Here is a 13077-nt window from a genome sequence, read left to right on the forward strand (position 1 = left end):
AACACATTCAATGATTAAGATTTTTCTTAGTGCTAAGAGAATTATTCAAATTTTTATGGGTCGAACCGAGGTTATTTTACTCTACATCCGGGTCGTAAATTCCAGTGCTGCTAAAATTTTGAAGACAGTTTACATTGGATACGGTGGTTGTCAGACTCAGAGGTGATTATCCTCGATTTTCTCAAGAATCTTTCGTTGTCTTTCAGAAATCTTTGTGCAGTCATCATTCTGAGTATCTCTAGAGGGTGTAGACCCATCAGAAAAGGTTAAATTTCCTTTGTGTTGAGTAGATGAATGTCAAAATTTCTCATGCACATGACATACCATCATGGACATAGGCCTACATCAGAGTTTTAGTTTTAGGTTTTTTTTATAACGAAAGAACTTAAGAAGAGAAGATTCCAAGATTGATTGTAGGCTAATGTAGAAATCGAAGTGATCAATATACCAGGCGCAGGCAGACCTTAATCATCATGATGTTGCAGTCTTTAGGTAAGATGTTGCTGTCGATGTTGCTCGTCAAAATCTACTGAAATGGAAAAAGAAAAGCTAGAAGAATGAAGTCCTGATATATTTGCCGAATGAAGTAAAAGATAAATAACGGGCCCGAGACGCAGTCTCATGCTATGCAGACTGCCTTCAGGATGTATTGGGGGGGGGGGGGGGGGTTAGTCTGAAAACTTCAGGCTCATATCAGAACAAAATAGGCCTTTTCGAAGTTGAAGAGAAGTACGAACTATAATGTTGTATATTGATGGTTTCAAATTGAATGCTCCAGTCCTCCATTGATTGGTTTAATCTTCTTTTCAGACCCCAACCATCCGCGATGAGTGAGCAACTAAAATTTATTGTCCAGGAGCTGTCCAAGCCGCCTTTCAGTAAATCCTACAATTTGATCAGCTTTGATTCTCTTGAACCCATCCAGCTGCTACAGATTCTGACCGATGTCCTTGCTGAAGTTGATCCAAAGGTAAGATCAAAGTGGTTTTGAAGATAGATGAGATTATGGCCGCCTTAGTCTCTGGTCAATTCATATTGCACTCCCTGTTGCACTCCAAATGTGATACCAGGCGAAGCTGAATTTAAGTGATCTCATCTATCTTTCTTTTCCAGCAAAAAATTGATGTGCGTGAAGAGAGCGCTGACCAAACTGCCATTCGAATCTTCAGCATCTTGAGGATCCTCAAGTACAAGCCACCGACCGATTCTTCAAACTTGTAAGTTGCATCCAAATACTTACACAGTAAATGGCTTGTCCATGCTCTTGACTACTATCAATACTCATCTACTGACACTGACAGGCAAATTGCTTTACTCAGAAGTGCTGTTCCAAAATGATAAGTAACTTTGGCAACAGCATTAAACTCTGTCACTGCTTGGATTATCAATAAGTTAGTACCCAGTCTTTCTTTTGAGACGGTTTTCGTTGGGGGTTTCAATGCTGTTTCCACAGACATGTCCGTCGAGTCCTGATGCAGCTTCTGCAGTCATATTATCTGTGTCTACATTGTTGTAACAAAGCACTACTTTATGGCATTCTCTTCTTTGTAGGAGTTTATTCCGCCAAGGTCTGGTCACAGGCGAGAAGATTGTTATTTATCCTATCTTAGAATGGCTCTTCCACCGGATGGCCGATCTAAAGAAGAGGGCCTATCTGGCGCGCTATCTTGTCAAGGTGGAGGTACCTCCAGACTTCCTGGCTGATGAGGAAGTGCAGGGCTTATATGCACAGGTAGGTTGTCATCCACCTCAGAGAGAGGGAGATCTGTGAATGCCAGGATATGGAGTAATAGCCAAGAGAGGTGTTTGATCGTACTGAATGAATGCCATGAGTTATATATAATGCCATTAATTCTTTTTCTCCTGAAACATAAAGAATCTAATGATCAAATTCTCACTGCAGATACTCAACATCAGGTTAAACTATACTGTCCATTTTATCCTTTGCAGTACGATGAATTGGTGGAACAATTCAAAGAGCTTCACAAGTCCCACGAGCAGCTCAAGCACAGTGGCTTCACCACCACCGATATCAGACGGGATATCTCCTCCATGGAAGACGAGAAGGAACAACTTAATAAACGAGTTGAGAGGTTACGTCGCAAGGTGAGGAGGCAGAATATCTCTAATTTGATTGCATCAAATACCTTATGGTTATATTCTACCAAGTTAACAGGGGATGGAGGGTTGCATATTGTTTTGCTGTTAGACTTTCTGACTGATTGATGACCACGCTGTTACAGGATATGATATGATTGTGAATCAGGAAATGTTTGTGATGTTAAAATTTGTTGAATTTGTTCAGTCCCTATTTGGAATGAGATCGGGGAAACAGTGTGAAATCAGAACAGAAACTCTATTGTTATATTGTGTATTTCTCTTTAGGTTGAATCTCACCAAAAGAGTGGCCCAATGCTAAATGTTGCCCGCAGCCTTCGTTTGGAACGAGATCGAGAAACGAGTCTGACCGCTCAGAAACAGGAACAGAAGAACACTATCACCCACTTTGATCAGCGGATCAGCCGTCTGCAGAATCAACTGAAGGATGTCAGGGCGTCTGCTGTCGGGGCAACACCGGAAGGTGCCAATACTTTTTACTGCAAGAATTTGTTTCTGGTCTGTTGTAATGACTGATGACGAATCATGGCTTGCAGTTTATCTGGTGTGGTAGTCTTATGCTGCAAAACATTGGCAATTCCGGGTGTGTTCATGGTCAGGTTGAGGTTAAAGCTTAGTTGAATGTCACTCGAGGTACATCTTGTTGATTTGAGCTACAGACAAATGAGTTTGAAATCTCTAGCTTCTGAGAAACGTGAAGTGAACAGTATTCCAAGAAAGTTTCTTCGTTAAATGTTTCAGGACTGCTACAGAGACTGGAAGAGGAGGTCAAAACAAATAATTACATCGTCACTGAGCAGCTACCAAAACAGATCTCCAATCGTAAGAAGGCTGTGACTGATCTGCAGAAAGTTGTCTCGGAGCCTGCGATGGGGCAGAGTGACCTTGATGTTCTCATTGAGAAGGTAAAATGCTGAAGAGAATAAGAATTATGCCTGTTTTGTTTGGAGTTCATTTAGATTTCAACTTTTGTCCACTTCTGGTCATCCGTAAAACTAAAAATTTTAAAGCAAGTGGGATTTAAATCACTGTCATTATCCCTAAAAAGGAGAGCATTGGTCATCTTACCAAATGTATTTTGATATTTTTTCAGATTCGTCAAATGAATTCAGAGATTAATCAACTCATCGAAAAGCGAATGATGAGCACCGATCCGACCGATGATAAACTGTCGCTCTTCAGACAACAGGCTGCGATTATCACACGGAAGAAAGAGGGAGCTGCTGAGACACTTCAAGAAATTCGTGAGGATTTGGTGAAATGTGAGCTGGAGTTTGAAGAGAAACGATCTGTGTTGAAGGAGACCGACGGGGGCGAGGTCCTCAAGGGAGATGAGGTAAATAACTTGCCATTTTCTCTTGTCCTGATTTTGACTACCCTCATCCACATTGTCTTTCCTTCCATCACTCTCTTCACACTATCCTTACCCAGTTGATTAGGCAAGACTTTTTTTATACCTTGGTTAGCGTGCTTTTTCATCCAAAGACAAGCTGAGGAGGGTGGAATAAAAATTTTAAAATTATTTTGCTCTCACGAAAGACTTCTGTAGCGGCTCAGAGCTGTGTAAGGTCTCTGAAGCTTTGATCTATATAATTGCCTGCTAGCTCTAAGTTTATATCAACCCTGGTTCACCAACCAAACCTTCATTTCTGTAGCACTTCTATACTTGACTTATCACACTTACTTTACGCACATTTTTCCAAATATTTTTGTTTCACCTCTGTTCTTGTTAGGTTCTACCTCTGGACCACCAGTCTGTAAGTTTAGGCTCGGACAACCTGAATACTACGCCAGTCTTTGAGTCAATATGGAGTTTTTGTGTGTTTTGATTCCTTCTGGTTTTATAATATTGAATACATTTGAATCTTCAACATCATTGTCACAGTCATAGCTGAGAAATGAGAGTTGTTTTTAACCCTCACAGATCCCAGCTCATGATGAAATCCAACATGTATACATGTATATATTCTTGGTAAAAGGTTGGCTGCTGTGTGCACTTTCCAGTGTAAAACTTCGTGTTGTTGAAATAAACTAAACAGTTCTTTGGTGATTATGACTGTTGTGTCTGTGAATAATTCATCAATACTCTCTGATAAGAGGTAAGGTAACAGCATAAACTATTTTGCCAAGTAATGTGTGGTTTTGGTGTAAGTCTGATATCAATTTGGAAATGCATGAGCATTATTTGGATAATCCTGTTGAATATGGCTGACCAGTACTATAGTTCTTTGATCACAACACCATTCAGCAGCTTCTCCCTAACTAGCTCATGGTCTTGGTTAATACCATACTGTGTGTGTGCTTATGTTTCAGTCCGAGTCCGACAGCCTGAGTATTGTCAGTTATCAACAGTTTAATTCATTTTGTTCATTTTGCAGTTTGTTGTTCTTCTTTGTCTTCAATAATATGATGAGTTCTTGAGTATTTCTGTTGTTATATCAATTTGTTTATATGTGTTGTTTGTTGCTATGCTTTTCCTTAAATTTGAAATGTTGCATTGGACCATCTGTCAGTTGTTAAAGGGGTTTGTTTATCAGTGTTGATGAGGAGACAGTTATAACGACATGTCCAATCGCTCATGTTACATAACTCTTCGTACCAAAAGGTATCTTGAAAAGATCTTGTCTTTAGTTTTTTGGGATGGCTACCCAATCAATCAGCCTTTGAATCATTATCAGGCTGATGAGGTTTAAGATGATATACATGTATGGGTTGAGCAATGACATCTCACATCAAGAGATCCAGTCAATTCTACAGGGTGACTGCAGCAGGAAGGCATACTTTGTGATGCCGAACATCTCTGCCTTCATGCTGACTTTGAAACAGCACAGGAACACATGAAATGCCTTTGTTGTAATCTACGCCGTACTTACCGCCCTTGTTGTTCATTTCAGTTCAAGCGCTACGTGAATAAGCTACGCAGCAAGAGCACCATCTATAAGAAGAAGAGGCAGGAGATCCACGAGCTGCGAGCGGAGCATGGCGTCCTCTCAAGGACCGAGGAGATCTTAAAACAGAGAGATGATCATATGAACAGACATATGGTGGGTCAGAATTTGATGAAGTGTGTGCAGTATCCTGATTACTTCGGCTTGATAGACCACTTGGTGTCTGTTACATCTCTGAGGCATTGTTTTCACTCTACTCTTTGGTGGCTCCCAGCCCTTATCATGCACGGTCAAGCCAGTCTGACCCCGTTTGTCAACCTGTTTCCTCTGGAATTGATGTTTTGAAACCAGCAACTGATCTTGTATCTAGCGCACCAGCTAATACTAGGGTAATGGGATAGTCCCTAGTTTTGAACATTATACACACCTGATTTCTTATTTGGAATCCATTCTTAGGTTCAAAGCTTTTCACTGTGGTTTCTAGCATGGTCTACTTATTGGCCCAGTGACTCCAAGCCCTCCTAGGGATTGTAGGGAATTCAAGTTACATTTGGTTATTTTGTGCTTTCAGTCTGCTCTAGAAACAAAGAAAGGTGTCTCTGGATATCGTGAGACACAGGACGAACTTGAAAAAGTGTCAAGCGTCAAGAGTGAGCTCGATGAACTGAAGGGCAAGACTTTGGATGATATCTCTGAGATGGTCCAGCGGCTCCATATGAGGATTGCGGACAAGAAGTCATCATTGGCACCAATCATCAAAGAGCTGAGACCCATGAGACAGAAAGCTCAGGTGAGTGTCGTCAATTATTGAAAGGTGTCAGTCTTTCATTTGAGAAGTTGTCAAAAACGAATGGTGTGTGCGGAGTGAACTGGCAGGGTGTTATTCTTTTTCATAATTGTCTTCCAATTTTCAGGAACTTTCTGTGAAACACGAAGACAAGAAAGCACACTATGACTCGACAGCAGCGGGTCTCGAGACAAACCGCTCCAAACTTGAACAGGAGGTGCGTGGATATCGGGAGGAATGCATGGCCGAGGAGTCACGACATCATTATCTCAACTGCATGAAGAAGATTCTGGAGGTGCAGCACCAGAGGATATCAGACGAGATGAAGGCCTATGTATCGTCGGATCCTGCCGAAAGGAAGAAATCTTTCAGGTAAACAATCCTCCCCACCCACCTGTGTGATCTCCTTTGTCTCACCTGGCACCACAGTGGTTTAACTCGACTGCTACACTTGGCTGTTGACAGGTTTTACGAACACTCATATTTGACCTTGCAACATATGAACCAAACTAAGAGGCTCGTCATCTGCCAGTAATTCCTGTGATGCAATTCTGTTACCTTTCTATTGAATTCTGTTTCTATTCTCCTTGCAGAGAACTCTACACGAAGAAGATTCAAGAGCAAGAAAACATGGGCAAAGGTCTCCGCGAAAAACAGAAAGCCGTCCGAGAAAATCACGGGCCGAGCATGCGTCAAATGAAAATGTGGAAAGATTTCGAACGTCTGATGGAGATGAAGCAGCAGTGTGCGATGCAGCGTAACCAGGATCAGATGGGGATGCAGGGAGGTGGGAACACAATGGCAGCGATGTATGACGATGGACCGCAACAGATGGAGGGAGACGTGTTCGTCCTGTAAATGACTTATTTTGACCTGAACAATTCAATTCGTCCCTTTAAAATTTCTTACTGTCGGAAAGACTATCAGGGAGATGCGGTTGGTTTGTTACATCACAACTGAAGTGCAAATCATGCCTGGGACTGTAGAAGAGCTGGTTAGCCCTGCAATTCAGTGAGGGGTCACCTTCATGACCCTCAGTCAGGCCTTCAGGACTTTGCCATTAACACTTAAGTCCTTTCTCATAAAGATGGGGTTATGTACCATGTTGATTTTGCATCGAATTCACAGGTCCACATTTTGAGACAGAATATGTCTCATTTGATAGATAGACATCAAGCACTTCTCCTTCCACCGTGTTATACATCTTGTATGTCAAGTGTCTTCATATCAGATATCCGTCCGTTGTACAAGCTTTGCACAATATTGAACTATCTTCAAACTTGTTTTTGAAAAACTGGAAAAACATGTTTAGATTTTGTATGATGTAAGCTTATGTACTTAATGTATATTGAATAAAGTTTATTTAGTTGGGACATTTATAGTTGCTCTCATATTTGTTGTACCAGGAAAAAGCTGGCGTATGGAAATCCCGTTGAAAGGCAAATCCCTAATAGTGATGGTATGGACAGCCAAGTGAATGAGGTAAAGCAAAGCAATACATTTTGTTTAGACATTTTATTAGCACATGATCAGAAACTTCACATATATTATGTAACATATAGAAACATTACTTTAATTGTAAATTATTGCCTTTACAAAAAACATGACTTTATTCTTTTAGTAGTCAATAGTGGCATTCTCATTCTGTCATTGTCACATACAAGGACAACAAACATCTTCCCATCAAAAATGACCGTAAATGCCTCCCTGTAAGCTCATCTTTCTGTTACAAATGCAAGTGTACACCATGCCACTTTACCCATATTGTGCATCGGTATCCCTCCAAGGTACAATGTCAATAGATCAGCTTGTTAATAGTACTATTAATACATAACAATACAAATATACAATACTGCAAAACTTCTAATACTTTGGACCTCGCAATGCATTAATTTACAACAGAAAAAGCAATAAATTCTCCTACAAAATGAACTGTGAAGTGAAGGACTTGACGTGACAGACAAAGTGAAACAAAGGACAAAGGAGGACGTCAAAATAATGCGAGTGACATGTAATCCTTGATGACCTACCCCTTTCAACAAGCAGTGTCATCAAGAACAAGCTATGAACAAGGCCTCACCAAAGCCTGACCTTTAGCATTAGACCTGCTGCCTAGAATGGAGTATTTTTCATCCCTTAAAACAGAACCTACAAATACTTAACTATATCAAGAATAACTGAAGATTTAATCTTTGACAACAGTGAGACATGTATCACTGTACACTTTGACAGAGAGAACACAGGCTGCGTTGTGTACACAAACAATACATTTTGTAGTTGGAATACATGTACCATATGAAACAGAAGTGGCACAATTCATACAAGAAAGCCTATTTCAGATAAATACTACAGATGATCATAGATACACATGTACATGTAATATCAAAGTTTGATTGCCACGATGATATGAACACATTTCTGGGTTAAGACTAAAAGGTACAATTACCTGTACAATGTACATTACTTATCTTTAGACTTCAAAGTGTTTGATTTCCTCTCTTTCACAGTTTCACTCTTTTTCTCTTGAACTTTTTCAACCTTGTAAACAAACAAACTCAGAACACTGTCAACTTTTTCAAGGAGTGATTTACCACGACAATCTCGATTGCAGTTTTCCAAAATAACATTACCAAGCTGGCATTCGATATCGTGTTCAAAGTCAGGCAAGTCCTCCATGGTGAGATGGTGCGAGTAACTATTGACAAACTTATAAACCTTCCTATTCTTCCAAGTACAGAATAACGCATCAATAGTGCTCGGACTTACTACAAGAATTTCAGTTTTGGACATATCGGGGGTGATTAACTTGTCAATGTATTCATCCAAGAGTTTTGGTGGGGAGCCAGCAAGATCATGAAGGGACAATTGCTGTTTGATTTTCTTTGTTGGTTTTTGTACAAAGCCGACGTAGCCGTCCTGATTGAGGGTGAATAGGTGCCAGGGTGGCATGTACGTGTGGTAGAAAATCACATGGTGAGTTTTACCCAGATTTCGCTCGGAGTAGAATTTTTGCTGCAAGTCTTGGATGCAGGGGAACATGCCGCCCTGGTGGAGCAGACCATAGAACATGGTGAACGAAACGTTGAATAGGATCCAGATGAAACTGAGACTCTTGTAGCATCCCGGTCCAAATAGGTACGTTCCGTACATGACTGCTACGGGGATCAAAAGCGGAATCAAGAATCGTGGCTCCTGATGGGGAAAGATGGACAGTATTATGACTGGTATTGAAATGCTCAGGTATACAAGGATGCGGTTGCGGTTTTTATCTGGTTTGTCTTCAGTTGAGGCCTTGGCAGGGAGCCTGAAGAGATCGAGGAGGATGAGGGTAGCGAGGGGACCAAACAACATTGGGAGATTTGCCAGGAGGTGGGTATACTTGGGGTGAGTTCCATGGCTCGCAAGGTTTTTGTTGTCCATGTTGTACCTGATGAAATTTAAGGGCGTGAGCGTGAGATTCTTGATGAATTTTCCTGACTGGACAAAAGCCAGTATTGATGATGCACCTTCAAAAAAGATGTTAGAATCCATGGAACCATAGTAAATGGAATCGACTAGAGTGAACCCAAGAACAGTCAAACTTCCCACAATGATACATAAGATGAGCCTCTTTATGATGAGAGTCCATTTCGAGAGGAAGTCTGTGTCATTTAACAACCAACAAATAAATGGCACAAGAGCAAATGCTGGGAAAGTCGGGCGATTGAAGGTACCAGCGATGATGATGACAGGTATCCAGAATGATCCACCACAAGTGCCACACTTTTTGATGACCGGTTGATTTTTTGCTTTCTTCTCCTTCTCCTTTCCGCCCTTTCGTTTACTTTCCTTCGATGCCTCAGTGACGCCCTCTACCTTCCGAATATGCTTACTAACATTGTAAATCAAATCAGCAAAGAGGAATGCTTCTGTTGCATTGGATAGAGTTCTCTGGTAATACGTCATGATCACATAAGATGAAGCAAACAGCATCAACGAGGGCATCGCACGAAATCCAAAGTTACGGCAGATCCGCAAGATAAAGAAATCAACACCAAAGCTCATGAGAACCATGAAGATTCTTGGCGCGACTAACAAGGAGTAGGCGTTGACGAAGTTTCCGTAATTCTGGAAATAGTTTGTGGCCAGGTACTTAAGAACTCGAAAGGGTAGTCCAGCTGTCATCAGTGGAAAGGCCATCGACCTGATAGGAGAGGTGCCATTGAATTCCCAAGTCTTCAGAACCTTAAGATTGAAAATATCACCTAAAAATACAAGAAGAGGTAGGTATAAATACATTATAGTGATGAGAATAAAAATAACACTACGCAGAAAAACAACATTTTCTCCAAAACTTTACCATTTTTAAACTTTAAAGCGGAGAATACCCAAAGGTATCGTATAATCTCTCCACATGCGCAAAAGAATATGGCACAGTCAGCAAGTACGTTAGATGTAACTATGTATGGATAGTAACTAGCTAACCATCCAGAGGGGATACTTACCTGCCAGGACCTCCGTTGACTGGAAGTACTCATCAGGATGTAGATATCCTGGTAAAGGCAAGAATGTACTCGCCAACCGCCATCCAGCAAGGACCAACCAAAATAGGAACAAGAAGGTACTTGTTACTGACGAAGTCTGAAAAATAAAAAAAAGCCGAAGGCACTCAAATACCCATCCAAAACTATCCCCAGAAATGGCAGAATGTAAAGGTTAAGGCAGTCACTGTACATGCTGTACCGTGTGTACTGTACTGTATACATGGTATTTACAGTCCGTATTGAGTATAGTGAGTTGAGTAGTGTATAGTGGGTACCGGCAGTGCAAATTGGTATGGGGAAATATAAATCGGCCTGCAAAAGTAAAAAACAAGGAGATCGAAAGTAATGTCGGTATTCATATGTATTAAGAAATTGCACTTTTTCACACTCGCTGATATTTATTATGATTAATAATTGCACAAGGTCGTAATTTAAGCAAAATATTGCTTTTTGGAAAAAAATTATTTCGTACCGCCATGATGTTTTTGCATCGGAGTGACTAGTTTCAACCATTGGCTAAAAATAAAATTAATTTAACTTGATCAATTTAAACTACTTTAAAAATTAAAAATGTTATTTAATTGACGCTGATTAAATTGGTATTTCCGAAATTCGTCTCAATATCAAACATTTTTTTTAAGGAGTTGAAACCACGCTTTTTCTCTGCGGGATGAGTGTTTCCTGAAAAAGTGAAAAAAGTGAAAATAAAAGAGTGAAAATGGCAAATTTGGCTGCCATCAACCAGCTTCCAGTGGCTGGGAAAGGCCCCACAGCATCAACCAACCTTAGTGCTTATAGAGATCAACATTTCAAAGTACGATCTAGCAATATGCTGTCTCTAGAGAGCAAAATATTGTGATATAGGGCTGGGCAGGCCTTTGTGATTTTATTGTGTCAAATTCATGAATTATGAATGAAGCCCTTTCAATGCTTTCACTCCGGGTTCATGGGGTTTGGCTCATCAAAAGCAAGTCTAGACCAGTGCAGCATACACTGACAATTCCATGAAGCCAGATCACTGACAGCCAGTAAGTCTGCTGGTACCACGCTGTGTGCCACATCGCTACAGCTATAATTGAGTCAGGAGTTTGAATAAAGATGTGCGAAGCAGGTAGGCTACAGCGTTTACTTTCGTTTAGTAAGTAAACTGGCCTGCATCGTCAAACTATTGCTCATATTGTTCTATTCCAATTGCAGGGGAGCCGAGGCGAGCAAGAACATCTGCTGACGACCAGCACAACGTTGTACCTTGGAAATCTATCGTTTTACACAACAGAGGAACAGATCCATGAACTCTTTAGCAGGTGCGGCGACATCAAAAGAATAATAATGGGGTTGGATAAACAGAAAAAGACGCCGTGTGGATTTTGCTTTCTTGAGTATCCTTTTCATAGAAAGTAAAATATTTTGAAAGGATGTCTTTCAGAAAATGAATCGGGTGTTAAGAGGAGGAAGATTAAAAAGACCTAAGAAGATGGAGACTACGGAAAGTTGAAGATCCCATTGCAAGGTAAGGCCAGGCGTTAGTATCAAGGATGGAAACGTACTCCTCTTAATGTCGCTAGTGTCCATATTGCTTCCTTGACCCAAATCAGATATTACACGAGAGACGATGCCGAGAATGCCTTACGATATGTGAATGGAACACGACTTGATGACCGTATCATTAGAACAGACTGGGATGCTGGCTTCAAGGAAGGACGCCAGTTTGGTCGAGGGAAACATGGCGGACAGGTATGATATATCAAGACAAGTTGCCCTGGTAACTCAACATTCAATTAGAGTGATTTAGGGTCATTTTTTGCTCGCAGCTTCGATGAAGATGACTATAATGATGAAACTGATTGCATTTTATGCAAAGATAAATAAGTCCTCCTAGTTCCATTTGCAAAATGTCTCTTCTCTTTCAGGTGCGAGACGAATACCGAACTGACTTTGACAGCGGTCGTGGAGGATACGGGAAAATGGTGAAAGAAAAAATTACTCACAGCCAGCGGTTTACTCGTGCAGGACCTTAGATTCTGGATATTGGGAGAAATGGACTTTTATTAAGAGATTTTCTCACCGATTTAATGCTGGCTACCACTACTACCAGAGTCATTACTTTCTCGGAAGACATGTTAAGTTCAATAGTTTCCAAAGAAGGCCCTTTACATGCATTCAAGTTCGCTAAGGCCCTTTCAAATATTTTGTGTCTGTACGTTCAACTTTGTTGTATATTTTGAATCGGAATAAATCGGCCATTTCAATGTCATTAGTACACTACAGTGTGTATTAAAAGGATGCCTTTAAATGTATTAAAATGTAGTTTCTTTATCTCCTCTGAAAAGTATGAAAGTAACTAAGGTTGATGGGCTTCTGTCCAGTATGAACTGTACATTACATCATTAAGCTGTTCAAACTACGATATGTTAACGCTCTGGTCTGCTGAACTCTCTCATGTCATAATTTGTATGAAATAAACTAACACTGTTAGAAAATAGATCGTTTCCTTTCTATTTTGGGTCTGAATAGTTCTTTGGCAAAACATGACTTCTCCACCAGGCTGTCATGCTCTCTGGGACGCGCTGTCAGTGATCAACAATGATCAAGTCCTTTCCTGGTGAAGTCTTGCAGTTAACCAACAAATATTTGAATTACACGTACATCGGTTTTCAAACTTGCCTGATGACAGAACTTTCTCACTTCTGAATGATCTGTCCACCATTTTGAAAACCAAGGTGCACTCAAACTTTGTCGAGCTTGAAAGTGATCGTGCTGT

At 40.6% G+C, this 13077-nt stretch overlaps 3 protein-coding genes across 3 annotated transcripts; 2 read left to right on the top strand and 1 right to left on the bottom strand.

Moving 5' to 3' along the window:
* Nucleotides 1-100: 100 nt before the first annotated feature.
* LOC135494938 (intraflagellar transport protein 81 homolog) lies at nt 101-7160 on the top strand. The gene is made up of 12 exons (XM_064783290.1): nt 101-162; nt 811-970; nt 1114-1217; nt 1552-1732; nt 1951-2106; nt 2386-2581; nt 2860-3023; nt 3212-3454; nt 5013-5162; nt 5578-5796; nt 5921-6165; nt 6387-7160. The coding sequence occupies exons 2-12, from the start codon at nt 827-829 to the stop codon at nt 6649-6651; spliced, it is 2067 nt and encodes a 688-aa protein (XP_064639360.1). The 5' UTR covers nt 101-162; nt 811-826; the 3' UTR covers nt 6652-7160.
* Nucleotides 7161-7300: 140 nt separating this feature from the next.
* Nucleotides 7301-10798, bottom strand: LOC135494567 (GPI mannosyltransferase 4-like). Its single transcript, XM_064782661.1, has 3 exons — nt 10789-10798; nt 10278-10413; nt 7301-10037 (listed from the first exon to the last, which is right to left on the bottom strand). Exons 1-3 carry the CDS (start codon nt 10792-10794, stop codon nt 8254-8256), a joined length of 1926 nt encoding a protein of 641 aa, XP_064638731.1. The 5' UTR covers nt 10795-10798; the 3' UTR covers nt 7301-8253.
* Nucleotides 10799-10986: 188 nt separating this feature from the next.
* On the top strand, nt 10987-12790 carry LOC135494700 (nuclear cap-binding protein subunit 2-like). The gene is made up of 4 exons (XM_064782916.1): nt 10987-11130; nt 11514-11695; nt 11912-12050; nt 12227-12790. Exons 1-4 carry the CDS (start codon nt 11035-11037, stop codon nt 12332-12334), a joined length of 525 nt encoding a protein of 174 aa, XP_064638986.1. The 5' UTR covers nt 10987-11034; the 3' UTR covers nt 12335-12790.
* The last annotated feature ends 287 nt before the right edge of the window (nt 12791-13077 follow it).

Source organism: Lineus longissimus, chromosome 10, assembly GCF_910592395.1.
Source record: "Lineus longissimus chromosome 10, tnLinLong1.2, whole genome shotgun sequence".
NCBI classification, from domain to species: Eukaryota; Metazoa; Nemertea; class Pilidiophora; order Heteronemertea; family Lineidae; genus Lineus; species Lineus longissimus.

Bases quoted from the DNA above. Each gene is read 5' to 3' on its own strand.
- LOC135494700 (XM_064782916.1), top strand. From the start codon at position 11,035: ATGGCAAATTTGGCTGCCATCAACCAGCTTCCAGTGGCTGGGAAAGGC. The intron at 11,131-11,513 runs GTACGATCTAGC...TTCCAATTGCAG, and splicing joins ATAGAGATCAACATTTCAAA to GGGAGCCGAGGCGAGCAAGA. The intron at 12,051-12,226 runs GTATGATATATC...CTTCTCTTTCAG, and splicing joins GAGGGAAACATGGCGGACAG to GTGCGAGACGAATACCGAAC.
- LOC135494938 (XM_064783290.1), top strand. From the start codon at position 827: ATGAGTGAGCAACTAAAATTTATTGTCCAGGAGCTGTCCAAGCCGCCT. The intron at 1,733-1,950 runs GTAGGTTGTCAT...TATCCTTTGCAG, and splicing joins TGCAGGGCTTATATGCACAG to TACGATGAATTGGTGGAACA. The intron at 2,582-2,859 runs GTGCCAATACTT...TAAATGTTTCAG, and splicing joins TGTCGGGGCAACACCGGAAG to GACTGCTACAGAGACTGGAA.
- LOC135494567 (XM_064782661.1), bottom strand. The intron at 10,038-10,277 runs GTAAGTATCCCC...TTGTATTTTTAG, and splicing joins GTCAACGGAGGTCCTGGCAG to GTGATATTTTCAATCTTAAG.